The following is a 22,196-nucleotide window of genomic DNA, read 5'->3' on the forward strand; positions in this document are numbered from 1 at the left end:
AAAAAAAAAAAAGCCAAAAAAACCCAACAATTTATATTAGATTTATTCATTTTGCATGTGTTTTGCCTGCATATACATATGTGCACCGTGTGTGCTTGGTGCCTGCGGGGGCTAGAAAGAGTCATGAGATCTCCTAAAACTAGAGTTATGGATACTTAGGAACCACCATGTGGGTGTTAGGAACCAAACCCAGGTCCTCTGCAAGAGCAGCAAGTGCTTCAAACCACTGGCCCATCTCTCCAGCCCCACTTCTTTGCATAGACATTTCTGGTATTCATTTAAGCCACATTCATGTAGAATTAACAGTTTCTGCTTTCTGTGCTCTTTCAGTGGTGTCCTAACCTGTTAGCTCCCTTCCTGTCCTTCAGGTTCCTTTCCTGTAAAATAAAAATGTTGTCCTGCCTACTTCACAGGAGAAAAAATGAGATAATTATAGGCACACATTTAGAAAACTTACAGTGTGATGTAAATGTGTGGTGTGATTAAGTAGATTACTATGTCTATGTGAATAGTGGATTTACTTATAAGTGGATTTCTCGTGTTTACACACTATCAACACAGTTTTTAAATTATTTTAAAAATTTCTGTGTGTGTATGTGTTGCTGGCTCAATGATGGTTTTGTAAGAGGCTGTGCATTGTCTTCTCTCCCCTATTTTGCTTCTTTTCTTTTTATCCCCAACTTCATACATTCCATACTACTAAAATTTCATACTGTTAAAAAGTATTTGGGGGGTGGGGGTATTGCTCAGTGGGCAGAAACATTTGTGCAAGCTGAGGACCTGAGTTTAAGTACCCACACCTGCGTAAAAATCCAGGCATGACCACTTGGTCATGTAACTAGTGCTATGGGGTGTTGAGACAGGAGGATCACTGGGGCTTATTGGCTGCTGTGGGTTCAGTAAGACAAGACAGTAAGTGCAGCAAACTAGAGCAGCACGCCCAGCATCCTCTCACCTCCATGTGTACACAGGAACTCACACACATATGCAACATACATCACCCCCCCCACCCCAACCAAGGTATTTTTGAAGCAGAAATTATAGAATTTCAAAGTCTCCACTTGCATTAGGTTACATTGTCTTTTCTTGATAGCTTTGTGGTCTGTCGAGCTCTTTATAAAAAGAAAAAGGTCATACCCCCAAATTATAAAAGTTTATTAGTGATCCCCGCCCCCCACAGGGTTTCTCTGTGTAGCAGTGGCTGTCCCTGAACTCAGAGAACCGCCTGCCTCTGCCTCTTAAATGCATGTGGCCCCAGACCCTGCAGGGGTGTTCTTTTGAGGAAGTGAGATGGTGATTGGGCTTTGTGCTAGGGGATGTACTGGAATAGAAGTGCTTTGGGTAGTTTATTCAGCTAGAAGAAATTGTGCAGGAATGAGTGGGTGGGTTGGCTGGATTTTCTTTTTGAGACAGGGTCTAGTTAAGTCTTCTGAGTAAGTACCTTTCTAATGAATCCACCAGGCTGGGATGAAACTTGTCATCTTCCCACCTCAGTCTCCCAAGTGATGGACTTAGGTGTATGCCCATACTTAGTTTTCTTAGTCTTTCCCTTTCTCCCTCCCTCCCACTGTGTGTGTGTGTGTTACTGAATACTTGGGTCTATAATTTATTTAAAAATGTGTTTCATGCCCTGGGGATGTTGTTCAGTTGGTAGAGTGCTTACTTGGCCTTCAGGAAGTCCTGGACTTGATCCTTAGCACTGCATAAACTACAGTGGTACAAGCTTATAATTCCACCACTTAGAAGACAGAAGCAGGAGGATCAAAAGTCAGGGTCATCCTCAGACATGTAGGGCATTTTAGATCAGCCCTGGCTAGAGATTTCATCTCAATGTATAAATGAATATCATATAAATAAATGTATAATTCCCCCATTCCCCTGACATGGTTTCTCTGTGGAGCCCTGACTATCTTGAAACTTGCTCTGTAGACCAGCCTCCGCCTCCCAAGTGCTGGTATTAAAGGAGTGCATCACCACACCCAGCCTGTAAATAAATATATAAATTCTTAAGTTTCTGGGGCTAAGAGGTCCAGGGGTCTGAACTCAAGAGACATCTGTGTGGCATCTAATAAAGACCTTCTGGCTACATTGTGAGGTAAAGCAGAGCAAGGCTCTTTCAGCTTAGGTGTCTTCCTCTTCGAGATGAAGTCTTATTATGTTTTTCAGGCTGACTTTGAATGTGCAAGCTTCTGACTTGACTGTGTGGGTACCTAGGATTATAGGCATGTGCTTATAAACATGCTCCTGGCTGCTGCTGCCCCTCTTCCTCTTTTGTTAAAGATTATTTTATTTTTTATAATGTGTGTGTGTGTGCAAGTGAGTGTCGGTGCCCATAGAAGCCAGAAGAGGTCATCAGATCCCCTGGAGCTAGAGTTATAGTGGCTATGAGCCACCTGATGTGAGTGTTAGGACTGAACACTTGTCCTCTGCTAGAGCAGCAAGTGTTCTTAACGGCTGAGTCTTCTCTCCAGTCCCTTTCACTTATGAAACTATGAGCCTATGACTTAGTTTAATCCCAGTTACCTCTCTAAGGCCCCACCCCTGGCTGTCATCGATACTTGAATTTAAGGATGAAGTTTCAACCTGAGTTTCAGAGGAGACCGCTAATCAAACCATGCCATGCTGCCGGTGCTTCTCAAATGTTAATATATGCACAGGCCTAGGGAGCTGGTTAAAATTAAGGTTTAGGTTAAATAGGTCTGGACTGGGCCCTGAAATTCTGCTTTTCTAAAATGTGCACATGATACTGATGCTGCTGTGCTCCAGACTGTACTCTAAGTAGCAGACTGCAATTACAGCCTGCTAGTCTGAGACTTCAGCAAATCAGAGAAAGGGGCTAGACGAATATTCTAGCACTGCTGCATAACAGAGAAGACAGGCTTGATAGGACATATACCACGTACTGAATGTGAAAAGTGATTCAGTTGCCATTATGAGAGGACAAGAAAGCCTGGATTGGGATAGATGGCTGCCAGCAGAGCATTAGTCTGCCTAGGGAAAAGGTCAGAGACTGAGCATGGATGGCTAGCCCGTGGTAATTATGTGTACTGCCAGACAAGCAGTTAGTGACAGTGGAAAGAAACGCACTGTCCCTAGAAGGAAGAAGAATGTTCACTCCTCATTCCCATTAATTGGGGATGATGAATCCATAGATGGGAGAGTATTGCTAGATGGATTCAAGTAAAAATGGCTGTAATTGACACTGATGGACCTAGAATGAGGGGAAAAAGCTTGTAGTTGGGATCTATTTTTAAAGATTTACCGAGGTTAAGCCAAGTAATAACACTTATTTTTTCTTAATTTCATAGGCAACTTTAACAGAAGCATACAGTACCTTCTATCAAAAATGTTATGAAAGTATCATTTTGCAGGTGTGCTCTAAATTTTACTCACGATTTTTTTGGGGGGAGGGGGTTGAGACACAAGGTATGTAGATGTAGCCCTGGCTGTCCTGGAACTTGCTCTGTAGACCAGCCTGGCCTCCACCTTCTGCCTCCTGAGTGCTGGAATTAAAGGCATGTGCCATTACACCAGACTTATTCACGATATTTTATAATTATTTGCCAGTGTCTATCAGAAATTTGGAATATCATCAAATTAGCTGTAAATCATATAATGAGCCATGTATGTAGAAATGTATCCAGTCATATTTTCTTCATGGATGAAAAGAAATGCCCTTGGGATTGCATCTCCTTTAATATGACAGAAATCTCAGGATCTTCAGAATATAGAAGGACAGGGACTAATAAAGGCATGCTTCCCATGATCTCTCAAGAGGGGGGACATAGTGAGGCTGAGTGCGCTAAACCTGGCATCTTTTGTAAACTCTCTCTCTCCCTTATTTTTTTTAAAGATTTACTTATTATTTATGTATACAGTATTCTGCATGTATGTCTGCAGACCAGAGGAGGGCACCAGATCTCATTACAGATGGTTATGAGCCACTATGTGGTTGCTGGGAATTGAACTCTGGACCTTTGGAAGAACAGCCAGTGCTCTTAACCCCTGAGCTTCTCCCCAATCCTCTTGTAAACTCTCTAAACTTATAAATGAAGCAACTTCAGTACAATTCAAGACTGAGTCTAGGGAAAATCAGCTTTGTTAATTTGCTGTCTCTAGATTTTAAAGGACACCTTCCTGAAAAGGAAGCCTGAGGGAAGAGCTAGGATGTGGCCTGTGTTTACTGTCCAGATTTACTTAGATGTCTTTGCTTCTTTTTATTTTTATTGAAAATAAGAAAAAAAAAGTTTCCACCTCCTCCCAGCCTCCCATTTCCCTCCCCATGTCTTTGCTTCTTAATAGACTCGGCAAAGAATGATTGCTAAGGAATATCAAAGGTATGAAAGAGCCGCACCCTGGCCCCAATTCTTTTTCAGAATTGAAAAAGAATATTCACCAATAAAGACCATTTTGTACTGCTAAATGATTAGGATATCAAAAAATATTCAGCCGGCTGCTGTTCTATGGACGGTGCTGTCCTGTTATTGAAATAGGGTGTTGCCTGCTAAACTGGAACTCTGCCATTCCTTGGGTGCCTTTTGGACAGAGCAGTTGGTAGTTACTGTTCATTTTCCACCTGGGAGTAATGACTGTACTCATTCAGCCACATTGAAGGAACAGCTCCAGAGATTATAAGGCTGGGGGTGTAGCTGAGTTATTAGGAGCGCTTCCCTCTCATAAGCAAAGCCCTGACTTGGGTCCCCAGCACCTCATACACTGAGTGTGGTGGTGCACACCTGTAATTATAGTACTTGGGAATTGGAGGCAGAGAGTGATGAGAAGTTCAGAGTCATCCTTAGCTACATAGTGAGCCTTGGATACATGAATAAATACATGAAACTCTGTCTCAACAAACAAATGAAACAAAACAAAAACAGGGCTAGAGAGATGGCTCTGTGTTTAAGAGTGTTGTCTGCTGCTCTTCCAGAGATCCAAGTTTGATTGCTAGAACCTACTTTGGGCAGCTCACAACTGCCTGTTCCTCTAGCTCCAGAGAATTCAGCTCCCTCTTTTGTATGTCCTCAGACATTATATTCACATACACATACTTGCATTCAAACACAGGCATATATACACAAAATAAAAAATATTGTTTTTTTAATATTTACTTATTATGTATACAATATTCTGTCTACATGTATGCCTGCAGGCCAGAAGAGGGCACCAGACCTCATTACAGATGGTTGTGAGCCACCATGTGGTTGNGAGGGCACCAGACCTCATTACAGATGGTTGTGAGCCACCATGTGGTTGCTGGGAATTGAACTCAGGACCTTTGGAAGAGCAGGCAATGCTCTTAATCTCTGAGCCATCTCTCCAGCCCCTATTGTTTTGTTTTTTTGAAACGGATTTCTTTTTAGTGCTGACTGTCCTGGAATTCCCTGTATAGGTCAGACTGGCCTTGAACCCCAGGAGTTTCTCCTGCCTCTGCCTCCCCAGTGCTGGGATTAAAAGTATGTGCCACTACTGCCTGGCTAAATAAAAATCTTAGAAAAAAGAAGAGAAAAGAAGTTTTCTACATTGAAAGACAAGGAAAGATAGGATCCACAGTTCAGGTGTAGATTTGAATTACCATTTGACAGATGACTAAAGAAAGAAGTAGGTAAGAGTAAATCAACCCAGAATTCTGAGGCTCGAGTCACGTTTCTCTTGGGTGACATTTAGAAGTGTCTGGGTCACAGGGCTGGTATTTGTTTAAGAAACTGGAAGCCATTGAGTGTATGCTTACCAGTTTACATAATACAGAAATACATTTTCATGCATGTGATGCTGGGGATGGACCCCAAGGCCTTCCACATGCTAGACAAGTGCTTTATCACTGACCTGTACTTCCACCCCTCCAGCTAGCCCCTTGCTACTTTTTTTCCCCTGAGATGGGGAGGTGGGGAATGTAGCCTTGGTTGCCCTGGAACTCGCTCTGTAGACCAGGCTGGCTTTGAATTCACAGAGATCTGCCTGCCTCTGCCTCCTGAGTGCTGGGATAAAGGACATGTGCCACCATTGCCAGCCTGCCCTGTACCATTTTTAAATGCCTTTAAAACATGGCCAACAGACTGGCTTTTCTTTTTTAGTGCCTAGAAACAGTTCTGGACCAGAGGAAAATTTCTTTTAGTTTTGAAATCATTTATAATTCTAGGTAACTGCAGAACTCAGTGTTTTTCTACTAAAATGCTTATCGCTTTCCACAGTCAGCTGTGGGTTTAAGGAGAGTGTAGGCCCTGTCTATAACTGGCCAACAAAACTGTAGTGCAGCGAAGCTGAAGGTGGGGCTTCAAATGAGATGGAACTGTTTCTTCCTTTGGCTCCTTGATACTACGCCACACGTCTTAGGAACTTATTACTAAACTCACAGAAGTTCTAAGAATTAATGTTAGAAATTAGCAGCAGCGGTGGAGACACAGTTTAGTGATTAAGAACAATTACTGCTCTTGCAGAAGACCTGGGTTCAGTTCCACATGTCTGCTCACAACCACCAGAAACGCCAGTGTTGGGGAACTGATGACCTCCTTGGGCATCAGGCTCATACGTGGTGCAACACATACATACATGAGGGCAAAACACTCATGCACAAAATAATTATTACAAGAATTAAAATAAATTAACACTAGATGGCAAATTCTATATTGTTTAAGTATCACATCTCTCTCTATTCTTGCTGTCTTCTACCTGTGTGGCTTCATAGGACACAAGGAGAATCTGCAGACTGAATTTTGTTTTGTCCTTGTCCTCAAGCATACTAACCATTCTATATGTATGGAGATGCTTCTTACTTAGTTATTACAGTTCTTGATTTGTGTAGGAGCATTACAAGTAAGCGGTAAAGCACTTACTTAGTGTGTGCAAGGCCCTGGATTCAATTCCCAGCACCAGGAGGGAAAATACTTTGGCGCTTTTTGGTCTGTATTTATTCAGATAATTAATTTGATCAAATCAGCATAGAAATGCTTGCATTACAAAGTATACAAGACTGGAAAGCTTTAAAAAAAATATTGTGCCAGGTTGTGATGGTGCATGCCAGCACTAAGGATACAAGCAGGAGGATCTCTGAGTTCGAGGCCAGCCTGGTCTGCAGAGTGAGTTCCAGGACAGCCAGGGCTGTCACTCAGAAAAACCAAAAAATAAAATAAATAAATACTTTAAAAAAGGATAGAAAAGAAAGAAAATAGTTGTTATTGTGTATGTGTGAGAGAAAGGAGAATTGGTATTCACATGCCAGTAGTCCGAGGACAACGTTCAGCCTTTTTCTCTTCCACTGTGGAACTCAGGTCTTCAGAGCAAATTGTTTAAAAAAAAAAAAGGCAACTAAATTTTAAAAATATTTTATTTTGTGTCTGAAAGTGTTTGGCAGCCGGGCACTGGTGTCGCACGTCTGTAATCCCAGCACTCGGGAGGCAGAGGCAGGTGGATCTCTGTGAGTTTGAGACCAGCTTGGTCTACAAGAGCTAGTTCCAGGACAGGCTCCAAAACCACAGAGAATCCGTGTCTCAAAAAAAAAAAACCCAAAAACTAAAAGTGTTTGGCTTGCATGTATGTCTGCACTTTGTACATGCCTGGGTGCCCTTGGAGGCCAGAAGAGAATCCCATGGAACTGGAATTGTGGGCAGTTGTGAGCTGCCATGTGGGTGCTGGGAATCAGTAAGTGTTCTTAACTGCTGAGCCATCTCTTCAGCCCTGAAGGGCAATTTGCAAATTATATTTATGTACTGAAAACTCAGCAACACATGTATATGTAGCCCATTTTGTTGACAAGTTCTTTGGCCTTTACTTTTTCCAATTTGGCGAAGTGAGGCAGAGTTTAGACCCAGGACGTTGCCTCCCTGTGGTAACTAATGTCATTATGTTTGTCTTTGTCATTGGTCCTGATAGCTTCCACCAGCTTAGCCAGGGTTTTTCTCTTTGAGTTAACCCGTGTGAAGGCAGCAGTGGTGTCTTGCTGTGGTCCAGCTGCCACAACCCTGGTATAGCAAGGGACCCACCTTTGGACACCAGGCAGGGAGATTACCAGTTCCCTTGGGGCTGTAATGTGTAATCACTGCCAGCTGAGCATCCCTGCACCACCACCACAGTGACAGTATTGACCCCCACTCAAAGGACAGTTTGTGTCTTAGTGCAGGCCAGCAGCCTATGCTAAGCCTATGGTCTCTGGTCTGTACTTGTGGGGGTGACTTAAGCAACTGGGAGACTGTCTGCCAGTCCAGGGCCTGGGTAAACTGGTTAATCTCGGGAGCCACTTTCAGTGGCTGACAGGGGACAGACAGCCTTTTGCCACTGCAGCCAGGTGTAATGAGGCCGTTTGACCAAGCAGGTGAGGTCTTTGGTTAGATGTCCTGTTCACAGCCAAAGTTCTTAGGCTTTTGTCTGACCAGATTCACTACCTTCTGACCTGCTGCTGCTGTTTCTTTTTCTCTAGTAGACCAGGCTGGCTCGAACTCACAGACTGGCCTTGTGCTGAGGTTAAAGGTGTTTGTTACCATTCTTGGTTCTTGTCTCTCTGTCCGCAAGCTTTCTTACTCTAGATCATTTAACACCTTCCTGAAGTTTAATTTGTGTTTTTGCCGAGATTTTTGGGGGACAGCTTTGTACTTTCTCCTGAATGACTTGTTTCCTGACAGTGCTGAGTAGTATTACTTGGTGTAAAACCCTAAATGACTCTTTTTCTTTCTGTGTTAATTTACCTTTGGTCTGTAGCTGACTGCAGTTGTTATGTATACAGTGTTCTGCCTGTGTGCTTGCCTGCACACCAGCAGAGGGCACCAGATCTCATTATAGATGGCTGCAAGCCACCATGTGGTTGCTGGGAATTGAACTCAGGTCTTCTGGAAAAACTGTCAGTGCTATGCACCTGAGCCATCTCTTCAGCCCCAGCTTTGATAATTTTTGGGAAGTCAGTTATGTTTTGTTTGGTCAATACAGATGAATGCTGTATAGAGAAGCAAAAGAAGAGAGAAAAGCACAGAATTTTTGAAGCACGCAGAGGTGCACAGCAAGAATTTCCAATTCTCGAGCAGGTGTGGAGGGTGAGGAAGCAAAGCAGCACATTTGAAGCCTTTCAGCCATGACATTTTCTTCTAATGAAGAACAGCTTGAAAGCTGTCGTTCTAAAAGTATTGCAGTATTTTAAAGTCAGACACTTAGCACATTTTTAAAATTGTGGTTAGATTTAGTGTTTTTCCTCCATTTTAAGTGAGCTGAGCAGGTTTGGTCATCATCTTGACAGTGTGAGGCTTAGAGAGAAGGAGGCTTTACAATCCAGATAGGCCACAGCAGCAGCTTTCAGAGCTTTATCTCAACTGTGTTCGTGGTAAATGAAGTTATTTATATCTATTTTAAACAGAAACAGTGCATTCCTATTTCTGGTTCTTCACGCATGACCTTGAATCCCTTCTTTTTATGTTTACAGTACATTTTTATACCTGAAATTCCTGGTAGTGTGGGCACTTGTCCTTCTGGCCGACTTTGTCCTGGAGTTCCGATTTGAATATCTGTGGCCATTCTGGCTTTTCATCAGAAGCGTCTATGATTCCTTCAGATACCAGGGACTGGTATGTTTCTATTGGATGCTTTCCAACTATAAGGGATTTAGTTACCATTCTAATTAAGAGAATATCTTTAGTGGCTGATACTGATGTGTTTTAAATGAATTTTGTTAACAATACTGAAAGTGCCTAATTGGGTCTGTGGATTAAAACTTAACTATTCTAAGCCCACTGATTATAGCAATTCTGTTTTCTCCTCCTCTCCTTCCACTTGAGGGGACTGAGGAGACTGGGTAGAGGTTTCCAAGAGGGAGGAAGCACTCTGAGTGCTCTGGAGTTCTTGTCACTAGGTTATAATTGAATTAACGCAGTGATTCTTATTGATCCCAAGATACCTTTTATATCCTTAAAAATTACTGAAAACTCCAAAGAGTTTCTGTTAATGTAGGTTACAAAATAAAACAAGCTAGGTGATAGGATATGCCTTTCATACCAGCACTCAAGAGGCGGAAGTAGGAGGATTTCTATGATTTCCAGGTTCCAGGCCAGCCTGGTCTTCAGATTTGGCCAGCCAGGGTTGCAGAGACCCTGCTTCCAAAGAAAAGCTAAAAAACCCAAAGAGAAAATAAAGCAGAAAACTAAATATATATTTATTAATTCATTAAAAATAACTACTTACCCAAAAAATAAAATAGAAAAGTAGTTCTGTTTTTTTTAGAGCTCTCTGTTTGGAAGAATCTCAAAGCCCCTTCAGGAGTTTGCAGGTCACAGGTTAGAGTTTGGGGCATAGCCTGAGCTTATATTTTGACTTATGTGTTATTCTCTTGTGTTCCATAGCTACACCTCATAACTAATTCTCCAATTCAGGTCTGGCACTTTGGTTAGAGCAAATCCATGCTTCCAAAAGATGTCTTCAAGCTTTTGTCATATAGTAATGATAGTGGTGTCAGAGGAAGGCAGCATTATTAATATTTCCACCAGCACATTTCTTGCCAGTGGTTTTGTTCATCTGCATTCCAGCAAGCCTGTCCTTTAAGAATGAAACTCTTTAGGAATGGTTTATGAGGAAACAGGAGGCTTTTCAGTATTAAAGTTATTATTTATTCAGGTAACCTGCCTGTAGCATCCCAATGAGTTCACTGTGGTCCAAACTCAGTTCTGGTCCGGTTCTTCCCCATGGTTTAAGAACCATGGACAGTATCACTCTTTAATGTTGAGTTAGCCCCTGCTTTTTAGTATATGTGCTGCTCAAGCAAGCTAGTAACCACTGCTTCTACATGGTCTATTCTAAGTGTTTAAAATGTCATCTTGTTCATTTGCTCTGTATTTAGTAATTTTATTCAACCAATCTTTTAATAACATTGATTGAAAATGACAAGTTCTGAAATGTGGTTTTAATTTGTCTTTTTTTCTCTCTTCAGGCCTTTTCAGTATTTTTTGTTTGTGTAGCATTTACATCAAATATCATATGTCTCCTCTTCATTCCCATACAATGGCTCTTTTTCGCTGCTAGCACATATGTATGGGTCCAGTACGTCTGGCACACAGGTAAGTCATAATGACATCTTGGTTAGAAATTTTAGATACAAGTTTTTAAAATGTGGAATCTTTGAATGATTTAAGATTGACATTTTAAAGTTGTCTTTCCCCAATACATGGTAATATGTCATTTGACCTTGGTGGTAGTGGTTTGTGGGGTTGTGGGGTTTTGTTTGGAGTTGTAGGGTTGGTTATTTGAGGCAGGAGCTCACTAGATAGTCCTGGTTGTCCTGAAACTCACTATATAGACCAGGCCAGCCTAGACTCATAGCAATCCTTTGCCTTCTGAGTTTGGGGTTATAGGTGAACCCCACCAGGCCTTTCTCCCATGTATGCTTTCATACATGGATTTTTTAAAAAAATTATTTGAGTCAAAAGCTTAAAGTTGAGGCATTTCAGTTGGTACCTCTATTGCAAAGATGTCAGTTTAAAAAGAGTTGAAGTGATTTGTGTTTAGTCGTTGATGACATTCACATGCGTACAAGAAGACTGCTCACTGCATTTCAGTATTGGAAGGAGGGCTAGAATTCATTCATGTGAACCCAGTCATGTAACCCAAAAACATTCCCCCCAGCAACCCGGCACATGGCTTACTATTGGAAATGTGCAGTGGTCTGGACTCCTCAGCTATTCCCGCTCCTCAGCTATTCACTTTGGGCTGCATAGGAAAAAGTAGTTCTTTATTCTGGATCACAAGTGTCCTTCTTGCACTTTTAACCAAAGGTGATGTTACACTTTGAGGCTTAGTGATTCTTAGAGGATCCAAAAAGGATTTATCCAGAACATAAGGGAATGGACAGAATTTGGCCTTTAAAGTTTCAGGGGGCCTGACAGAGAACCAAAATTTCATAGGACCCTCCCAACTGACATATATCAAGTGATCTGAAGACCCTGTCATAGTCTCTTAAGTCCTTGTTTTCTGTAGGCAAAAATACTCCTGATGTCACTAGCTTTTTATTGTCTGGCATTTTAAGTATCTTCCCATTTTGTGCTCCAAATTCTTTGCACTGTATTTCAGATAGATCCTTATTGGTAGAGATACACAGTCAGCTTCCTTCTTTTTTCAAGCTATCCTGTTATTTCGAACCAAGATGAGAAGAGAGATGTTGACAGCTCCAGCTCACTGTGAAAGCATACATGGCGTGTGCTGCTGGGGTCTGAGGACTGGTCCTCAGAGTCACACTGTCTGCAGAGCTTTGCGAAGCGTTGTTTTCAGACCTAGCTGTAACCTGTAGGATTTTGACTCTGAGAGCACACCAAATAGTAAATGTTTTCTGGAGCAGCTTCATCCTTGAGGCAACACTGCTGGAAGCTAAGCCCTGCTGTTGGAGGTCTCCACTGTGAGCATGGTTTCTCCACTATAGGATCGGACTTGATTTTAAGATACCCAGAATGTTCTCAAGTTGACTATTGTCTAGTCTAATTTAAGAGATTTTTTTTTCCTTTGAACCAGTTTTCCCTTGTATTTGCGTCTTCTAGGCCATTTATTTGTATCCCTGTCTCTAGAGCCCAGTTTTTTTGTCACCTGAAGATGGGGTCATCTAAATGTCTGAGAGCCTCCAGCCCAGATGTGCTAGGACTCTGTTAGGCAATGGCAACTTTTCTAATTTCTTTAGTGTTCTTAATAGAACCTGTTGGGAACCCCCCCCCCCAGGTTCATAAAGTGACATACACATTGGAGTAGCCAAGTTGTGAAATATGTTTTAATTTGAAATAGTTAATTCTGAGACAACCAAGCTACATTAAATAAAAATATTGTTTTTTTATTGGCTCTGAAAAATAGGAATATAATGTATATAATTTGGAGGACTATTTTTTCTTTCATGTGTTAAAATTTAAAATTCCTTGAGATTAAGAATGGTTAACAAGGGCTGGCAAGGTAAGACAGCTTGGCAGAAAAAGGCACTTGATGTAAAGCCTGAGGACCTGAGTTGGAACCCCAGAATCCTGTTGATGGAAGCAGAGACTTGACTCTGAAAAGTTGTATAGAGCCAGACTTGCTGTGGCATATACATATGTGTACACCCCCACAAAATACCTGAATAAATGTAAAAAATTAAAAAAAGAATGCTCGATAAAATTGTGTATAGCCACAAAAGAATGGTAATATTGTGTCATAAACTTTTTGGTGTTGGTGATGATTTTTTTTAATTTTGTTTATGTATTTTATGGTTGAGTGTTCTGCCTGCATGTACACCTGCATGTCAGAAGAGGCCATCAGATCCTAATATAGATGGTTGTGAGCAACCATGTGGTTGCTGAGAATTGAACTCTGGGAGATCAGCTGGTGCTTTGTGTTTGGTTGGTTTTTTTTCTCTCCCTCCCTCAAGACAGGATTTCTCTTTGTAGCCCTTGCTGTTCTAAACTCCCTCCATATGCCAGCTGGCCTTGAACTCATGGAGATCTACTTACCTCTGTCTTCCAAGTGCTGGGATTAAGAGTGGATACCACCCCTGCCATTACCCAGCAAACAGTCAGTGCTTTTAATCTCTGAGCAATCTCTCTAGTCCCCATGGTGAGGATTTCTTTGAGGCAGGGACTCACGCGTTCCAAGCTGGCCTTTTTATTTTTACGGTGGCCTTGAACTCTTGATCCTCTTGCTTCCCAAGTGCTGGTTAACCTTGAAGCCAGACAGCAAGACAAAGTCTGTAATATGGTTCTGTACTTGCTTAAGAAGCTTCCAGTGGAGTTAGTCATTTAATACGTGGAGAAATAACATGTTTTGTCCAGTTTTCCCTATTTTTCAGTAATAATCTTGCATTTATTTTAACTTAATAAATTAATGTAGGAAGTAGGAAATATTTTAAAAAGCACTGTTGTTTTGAGACAGGGTTTCACTTTGTATCTCTAGCCAGTCTGGAACCTTCTGTGTTGAAACAGGCTGGCCTTGAACTCATATCCATCCACCTGCCTCTACCTCCATAGGATTACAGATGTGTGCCACCACACTCAGCTGGAAATTAAAAAATTAAAATTACCTTGAAAGTTTGGTTAATTGTGAAAATACTCATTTTAGGTATATTAGATCTCTAAGATCAATTGAGGTTGTTAAGCTATTTTCACAGAGATTCCCAGCTTAGCTAAGGGACGAGGCATCAAGGTGCTTGGATTTCCTTTCCTCAGAAGCAGACTTAGTCACCTCTCTGTGAACTTGGACCCTTATGTTATCCATGTCCACAAACACTCCACAATGGCCTTTCCCACAGTGACAGATGCATACAAAATATTTCATCTCTCTTCTACAATGTCCTGTGACAATCATGTTTGAAATTATCTGTAGGTGTTTATGTAAGCTGCACATTTAGAAATTAGCTATATGAAGAGGGAGAAATAGTGAAAACTTGGGGAGGTGTGTGTGTGTGTGTGTGTGTGTGTATTTGTGTGTGCGCGCACGTGTGGGCATGTTGAGAAAAAAATTTTTTTGTATGTTTTATTTTGTATATATGCACATTGTATTTTATTTATTCTGATGCAAGTTGCTTTCATCTCCCTGGTATTTTCATGCTCACTTAAATGGGCATCTGCTCCTGTGGAGAAAGTTTTTTCAAGTGCTTCTTACTGTCAGAAAAGGAACAGTCCCTGACTGGCCTGGAACTCAGACCCACCCGGCTCTGCTGCCTGAGTGCTGGGCTTAAAGATGTGCACACTCACGCACAGCACTTTTTTGTTGTGGATAGGGTTGTTGGAGTTGAACCCATGGCTTTGCACATGCTAAGCATAGGCTCTGCTACTAGGCCACATCCTCTGTGTTTTGATTGATTTTATTTGCTTTTGAATCAGGATTTCACTATTTGCCTAGGCTGGCTTCAAAGTCATTCCTCAAGCCATTCCCCTGCCTCAGTCTTCCAAGTGCTGAGACTGCTACAGGTAGGCATATAGTAACCTACCCAACTTTGGTTGCCTTTTTTTTTTTTTTTTGGTTTTTCGAGACAGGGTTTCTCTGTGGTTTTGGAGTCTGTCCTGGAACTAGCTCTTGTAGACCAGGCTGGTCTCGAACTCACAGAGATCAGCCTGCCTCTGCCTCCCGAGTGCTGGGATTAAAGGCGCCACCACCGCCTGGCAGGTTGCCTTTTTTTTAAAGGTTTAATTATGTATCCAGTATCCTGCCTGCAGGCCATAAGAGAGCACTAGATCTCATTACAGGTGGTTGTGAGCCACCAAGTGGTAGCTGGGAATTGAACTCAGGACCTCTGGTTGCCTTTTTTAAAAAAATGATTTTTGGGCTCTTTGTATATTAAGATTATGAGTCTTGGGCTGGAGAGATGGCTCAGAGGTTAAGGGTATTGCCTGCTCTTCCAAAGGTCCTGAGTTCAATTCCCAGCAACCACATGGTGGCTCACAACCATCTGTAATGAGGTCTGGTGCCCTCTTCTGGCCTGTAGGCATACACGCAGACAGAATATTATATACATAATAAATAAATAAAATATTTTAAAAAAAAGATTGAGTGTTTTGTTTGACATGGATTTTGACTATTTCCTGACAGATGTTTACCTTTTGTTTTTGTCGATGAGTTTGTCATAGAAAAGCTTTTAGTTTAGCTGACAGTCTTAATGAAAGTTGCTGTCATCGACTGAGTCTCCCAGACAACCCATCTGTTGTGTCAGCTACTGTATCATTGATGGTTGTCTCTCTGCTGCTTTCCTACAGAAAGGGGAGTGTGTTTGCCTACAGTGTCCCTCTGGATACTCTTTGTTTATATTGAAGCAGCAATTAGATTCAAAGACCTGAAAAATTTTCATGTAGACCTTTGTCGTCCATTTGCTGCTCACTGGTGAGTATTACCTCTCTTCTTAGTTTCTGTTTCTGTAGTGCTAAGTTCAGCTGAGCCCCACATCAGTATAGCATGCTGGTGAAGGGTGTGAGCCTTTTCAGAGATGGAGTCCCAGCTGTGCTGCTGAACCTGTCATTGTTTCTAAGCATCAGCTTCCTAACCTCTGTCTTGAGGTCATGGGAAAGAGGTGCAGTGTGTCAAGTGTTTAACTTAATGCCAATGTCTGACCGGTGATTTTGATGATTCCATCATCATCTTGATAAGCTATGGTCATGTCCTAAAGCTTCCATTGTCGTTGGACATGATGATTAACACTTTTAAAAGGAGCTTGTCTTATTATGAGTGAGGATTATTTCATTTAACCTTAACTAAAAATATTAGAAAATAAGCTTGGTTTGTTTATATCAGTTGTAAAAAGTACAAACCCCCAAATAAATAGGAATTGTTTCCAGTTTTTTTTTTAGGTTTTACAAATAAATGAGTTACGGAAACATTGTCTCTTTAATTTTAGTGAAACCACATTTAAACTAATTAAGAACTATAATACTTTTAACACTTAGGAGCCTTAATATGGGCTTGACGGTGTTTGTAACTCTGGGAAAGCATTAAATAGTCTGATTGGTTGGAGGAAATACTTTTATTTTCTGTCTTAGATTAGAGTTCTAAGTACACTCACTTGAACTTGTTAACAACCCTGATGACTCCTGACACTCACACATAAGAAGTTTTGGAACTGCTGTATGATTGTTTATGAATTAATTTTACAAAAGCAGCTATTGCTCTTACTCCTTAGATACAAGAAGATTAATGTAATGTAATTGCCTGAATTTGACTCTACTTTCTGATGTTAAAAATTAAGTAATGCCTTATCTATCTGTCTGTCTGTCTGTCTGTCTGTCTATCTATCTATCTATCTATCTATCTATCTATCTATCTATCTATCTATCTATTTCTATCTATGTATCTATGTATATCTATCTTTTATCTACCTATATGTCTATCTATCTATATGTCTGTCTGTCTATCTATCTGTCTATCTATACTTATTTATTTATTTATTTATTTATTTATTTATTTATTTATTTATGGGTTTTTCAAGACAGGGTTTCTCTGCAGCTTTGGAGCTGGTCCTGGAACCACCAGGCTGGCCTTGAACTCACAGAGACCTGCTTGCCTGTACCTCCCGTGCTGAGATTAAAGGCATGCACCACCTCTGCCCGGCCTATTTGAGAATTTCATGTATGAATGTAATGTGTTTTGATCAAATCTACCCTTCATTCCTTCCCTTCAAAATCTCCCTATTATATCATCTGCATACACATATACTTTTCTGTTCCAACTTGATCTATTCTTTTTAAATCTACTGAGTTCACTCAGTGCTGCCAGTATGAGCATGGTGTAGGGCCACCCACTGGAACATGGGGGCTTTAACAGCCCTCAGCTAGGGGACTTCATGACCCCTTCACTGATCTGTGCTGCAACTTTGGCTTGCTGTTGTGCAGCCATAGCCCCTGAGTTCTTGTGAGCAATGGCCCCATTATGTTCAGATATCTTTTCATTCTTAAAAACATAAAGATACATAACTTCCAATGCATAAAGCTCTTTGTTTCCTCAAAAACATTAGCTGCTGTATCTATCAGCTCTGTGGGGTCTCCTAGAGGTGTGATGGGAAATGTTTTCCTATGGTGTCCACCAGACCTGTAGCCCGTGGCTTGTTTCTGTGTGCATGGGTTCATCATCATCAATTAGAATGGACTTTTCTAATCTTTGATCTCAGTAGCTGCTGTGCTTGATACACGATTGTTTGTGTTGACCTTGTAATTGAGGCTGGACTGTCTTCTTTCTAGTATTGGGTACCCTGTGGTGACTTTGGGCTTTGGCTTCAAAAGTTATGTGAGCTACAAAATGCGGTTAAGAAAGCAGAAGGAAGTTCAAAAGGAGAACGAGTTTTACATGCAGCTTCTTCAGCAGGCCCTCCCTCCAGAGCAGCAAATGTTGCAGAAGCAAGAAAAGGAAGCCGAGGAAGGTAGGTCTTTACTCTGAAGTTGTGGACCTAATAGGCTAGTCAGATTTTGCCTCAGTAAAGAAATGACCAAGAGTCCAGGTTTTGGATTCTTCCTTGGGGCCATTGTTTGTTTGGTCATGAAATACAGAATGTGAATACAGTGTTTTACTCTCGGGGGAGGGGGGGCATCTGCGTCTAAATACCGTATTTGTTTACATGTACTTTTATTTTATGTGTGTGGATTTTTCCTGCATGTGTATATGTAAGTAGTCTGGAGCCCTGGAACTGGGGTTGCAGATCATTCTGAGTCACCATGTGGTACTGGAACTGAACCCAGGTCCTAGAGCAACAAGTACACTTAACTATTAAGCTATCTCTCCATCCCCTATTTCATTATTTTTAATTTCTACAATTTAAATTTTTTGTTACAAATATTAAGAAATACTTATTTTGATGACTTTAAGAAATATTTGTCTTGACATTTCTAATTGAAACAAGTCAAGAACCAAAGGATAATAAACAAGATGGTTGTGTGGACATGTGACATTGCCTTCTGGCAGAGCAAGGAGCAGTGAGTCCTGTTTGAAAATTTCATATACTGTATGGTGGATTTTAAATGGAACTTTTTCGTCTTTTGAGACAGTTTCTCTGTAATAGCCCTGATTGTCCTGGAACTCACACTGTAGACCAGGCTGGCCTACAACTCAGAGATCTGTCTCCTGAGTGCTGGGATGGATTAAAGGTGTGAGCCATCACACCCAGCAAATGGAACCAATTCTAATGGGGCTTTTCTTGTGGATATTCAGCCAGTAGTGATAGGTGAGCTCATAGTAATACTGGTTTTCTATGCTTGGGAGTTAAAAGTTTGAGGTCATGCTTTTTAATTAATTTATATCAAAATCCTTTTTTTCTGGAGCAGTACAAAATAGCTCCATGTGTCATGGAGATCACAGCAGAGTGAGATGTACTGAGCTGACACAAACAGTTGTTTCTAAGTACCCTGGTAAAAGATACAGACATTACTCCAACACTGGAGTCACGAAAAGAATAGATGCCTATAGCCAGAAGTCACATCTTTTTTTTTCCATTTGAGTTTTTTCCAGTAATATTATCAGGTGTTTGTTTAAACCAAGCATTTAAGAAAAAGATTGTGTGTGCATGCATGCGTGTGTAAATGTATGTTTGTGAGTTGGTGTGCATGAGAGAATGACTTTGTGACAGAGTCATCTTGTCATGTACCTATACTTGGGTCTTGGAGATTGAACTCTGGTAGCAAACACGGAGCCATCTCCCAGGTCCAATTTAGGTCTCTTTTAAAATAGGGTTTCTTGGAAGGGTAGCCATTGTTGGACCACCCTGCCTGTAGTATACACCAATATAATAAATCCCTTTTCAAAATATTCATTAAAAATAGGTCTTCTTACTTTCATGACTAATCTAGTTGACTTTATATAAATATATACGTACTTATATACATGTATGTGTATGTTATATATGACTTAATTATGAAATTTTACTCTTATTTTAAAGCCAGTCTTTAATGTTTTCAAGTTCATATTATGGTGATTTTTCTCAAATGTGTCTGTACTTGGGAGTTAGTGTAATACATTGTACTTACTGCTTCTAAGTTTCTACTGTGATTAATGTAGTGAATTTCTAGGTCTATCTAATACAGTTACTAAGTCAATGTAGTCTTACGTTTTTAAAAGATAAATATTCCAGTATGGGTTTTTGTTTGTTTGTTGGTTTGTTTTTGGTACTGTAGCATCCAAAGGATTGCCGGACATGGATTCCTCGATCCTTATACACCACAATGGAGGTATCCCAGCCAACAAAAAACTTTCCACAACGCTGCCAGAGATAGAATATCGAGAAAAAGGGAAAGAAAAGGACAAGGATGCCAAAAAACATAACCTTGGAATAAATAACAACAATATTTTACAACCTGTAGACTCTAAAATACAAGAAATTGAGTACATGGAAAACCATATCAACAGTAAAAGATTAAACAATGATCTTGTGGGAAGTACAGAAAATCTCTTAAAAGAGGACTCATGCACTGCTTCCTCAAAAAATTACAAAAATGCTACTGGAGTTGTAAACTCCTCACCTCGAAGTCACAGTGCTACAAATGGAAGCATTCCTTCCTCGTCTAGTAAAAATGAGAAGAAGCAGAAGTGCTCAAGCAAGAGCCCAAGTGCACATAAGGACTTAATGGAGAACTGTATTCCTAACAACCAGCTGAGCAAACCAGAAGCTCTGGTGAGGTAAGTGTGTGCTGGCCTCATCACCTCTCGCCACAGCTCCAACAGTAAGGCTCCATGGGCTGCTGGAGCTGCTCATGACCAGACGCTTGACTGGTAGTGTCTGGGTGTTTGTTTTGGAAGGTTTGTTAGTCATCTGTGTCAGCATATTAAAACACTACTTAACCTTTTTTGTATTCTGAATAAGCGGTGGTGGTGATGACTTCCCACATGTGATGGATTTACATGCAACTCACTTGGTGGTTTGAAGGATGCTGTTAGTCTTGTCCTTTTAGGTTTACATATCTAAAGTTCCTTTTAGCAAAAAGAAAAATTTGTGTACAGTTGGGGCAAATCTTCTGTGATCAAACTGTCAGATGGGGAGAGGGAGTGGGAAAGTTGTTGTTATTACCCTGAGGTTGTTTCATGTGTTAGTTTCTTTTTCACCAATTAGAATTTAAATTATCCATAGATAAATCTGAGATACTCAGGCTTGAAAAGTATAATCTCTTGGGCTGACAAGGTGGCTCATTGTGTAAAGATGCTTGCTGCCAAGCCTGATGATCCCAGGACCACATGGTGGACAGAGAGAACTGAAGCTCACAAATGTCCTTTGACCTCCACATGCACAGGACACATGCACATACAAAATACATTGAGGGGGGGGGGGCCAGAGAACTCTTGCTAAAAATTCCATATGGGAACACAGTGTTAGATGTGGATTTTAGTCAGAAACATTCCTTTTCTCCGCCTTAATTTTGACACTGACTGGCTCAGACTTCATTTGCTCTAATGGGCAAACAGGTGTGACTTTTACCCCCCCTGGTCTTCAGTCCTGAAGCTGAGGGCTGATCTCTGGAGGGTTTTTTTTTGTTTGTTTCCTTTTTGTTTTGTTTTGTTTTGTTTTGTTTGAGACAGGGTTTCTCTCTGTAGCCCAGACCTCAAACTCAAGATATCCACCTGTCTCTGCCTCCCAAGTATTGGGATTAAAGATGTGAGCTACCACACCTGGCTCTTTTGATAGACTTCTAATATAGATACTGGTTTTTGTTTGTTTGTTTGTTTGAGATAGGATCTCACTATTTAGGTCTGACTGTCACTGGCCTGTTTCTGTGCTACTACACCTATTTTTTAATATAGATATTGTAAGATCATACTTTGGGGCTATATTTAAGAATTTGGGAGAATAGTCACAATATGAATGCTTCATGAAGGAGAAAGCAGTGTAATTTAAAACACTTTCCTCAATGTATACAAAAAAGATTTAAAGAGGGGCTGGAGAGATGGCTCAGAGGTTAAGAGCATTGCCTGCTCTTCCAAAGGTCCTGAGTTCAATTCCCAGCAACCACATGGTGGCTCACAACCATCTGTAATGGGGTCTGGTGCCCTCTTCTGGCCTGCAGGCATACACACAGAAAGAATATTGTATACATAATAAATAAATAAATAAATATTTAAAAAAAAGATTTAAAGAGTAAAGCTGAAATGTTGAGAAAAGCTATAGCCTGTGATATAATCCGGCATTCATTTTTTTTCTTTTTACTTAACATACATTTCACAATTCTCCACAGTGAACAAAAATAAAAGCATTTAAAAGGAAAAACATTTTTTTCTAAGCAAATTATCCACCTTAGTTGGAGGAGGCCTTGTCAGTTCTTTTTCTCTTGCTTGTCTCCTCTCTGTTTTTGACTTATATATGTTTTGATGAATGCTATTAAGGCTGTTTATCTAAGCCTGATGTGTTTGAGTTGTTAGCTAGAGAGTGGAGTGGGTGTGTCATCTGCAGATGAGTAAGCTGGTCTCAGGTGTGTCTGATTAGTTAGGGTTATCATTGCTCTGAAACACCATGACCAAAGCCACTTGGGGAGGAAAGGGTTTATGTGGCTTATGCTTCCACATCACTGTTCATCACTGAAGGAAGTCAGGACAGGAACTCAAGCAGTGCAGGAACCTGGAGGCAGGAGCTGATGCAGAGGCCATGGAGGGGGTGTTGTTTACTGTCTTGCTCTTCATGATTTGCTCAGTCTGCTTTCTTTTAGAACCCAGGACCATCAGGCTAGAGATGGCACCACCCATAATGGACTGGGCCCTCCCCAACAATCACTAATTAAGAAAAAGCCCTATGCTGGGCGGTGGTGGCACAATCCTTTGATCCCAGC

The 22,196-nt window shown here is 40.9% G+C and overlaps 1 protein-coding gene across 2 annotated transcripts in view; it reads left to right on the forward strand.

Annotated features, from left to right (window-relative positions):
- Positions 1–22,196, forward strand: part of Maco1 (macoilin 1) — a 67,094-nt gene that overhangs the window by 8,177 nt on the left and 36,721 nt on the right. The window contains exons 2-7 of one of the 2 annotated variants that reach the window (XM_050153892.1): positions 9,401–9,542; positions 10,898–11,024; positions 14,796–14,882; positions 15,666–15,789; positions 17,637–17,815; positions 19,560–20,061. In XM_050153892.1, coding sequence (XP_050009849.1) covers positions 9,401–9,542; positions 10,898–11,024; positions 14,796–14,882; positions 15,666–15,789; positions 17,637–17,815; positions 19,560–20,061 — 1,161 coding nt within the window. The remainder of the gene's footprint in view (positions 1–9,400; positions 9,543–10,897; positions 11,025–14,795; positions 14,883–15,665; positions 15,790–17,636; positions 17,816–19,559; positions 20,062–22,196) is intronic. The other variant, XM_050153900.1, reaches the window with a different exon arrangement.

The sequence above is a fragment of the Alexandromys fortis genome, unplaced genomic scaffold (assembly GCF_014885135.2).
Source record: "Alexandromys fortis isolate MF-2015 unplaced genomic scaffold, M_Fortis_MF-2015_v1.1 scaffold_26, whole genome shotgun sequence".
Lineage (NCBI taxonomy): Eukaryota > Metazoa > Chordata > Mammalia > Rodentia > Cricetidae > Alexandromys > Alexandromys fortis.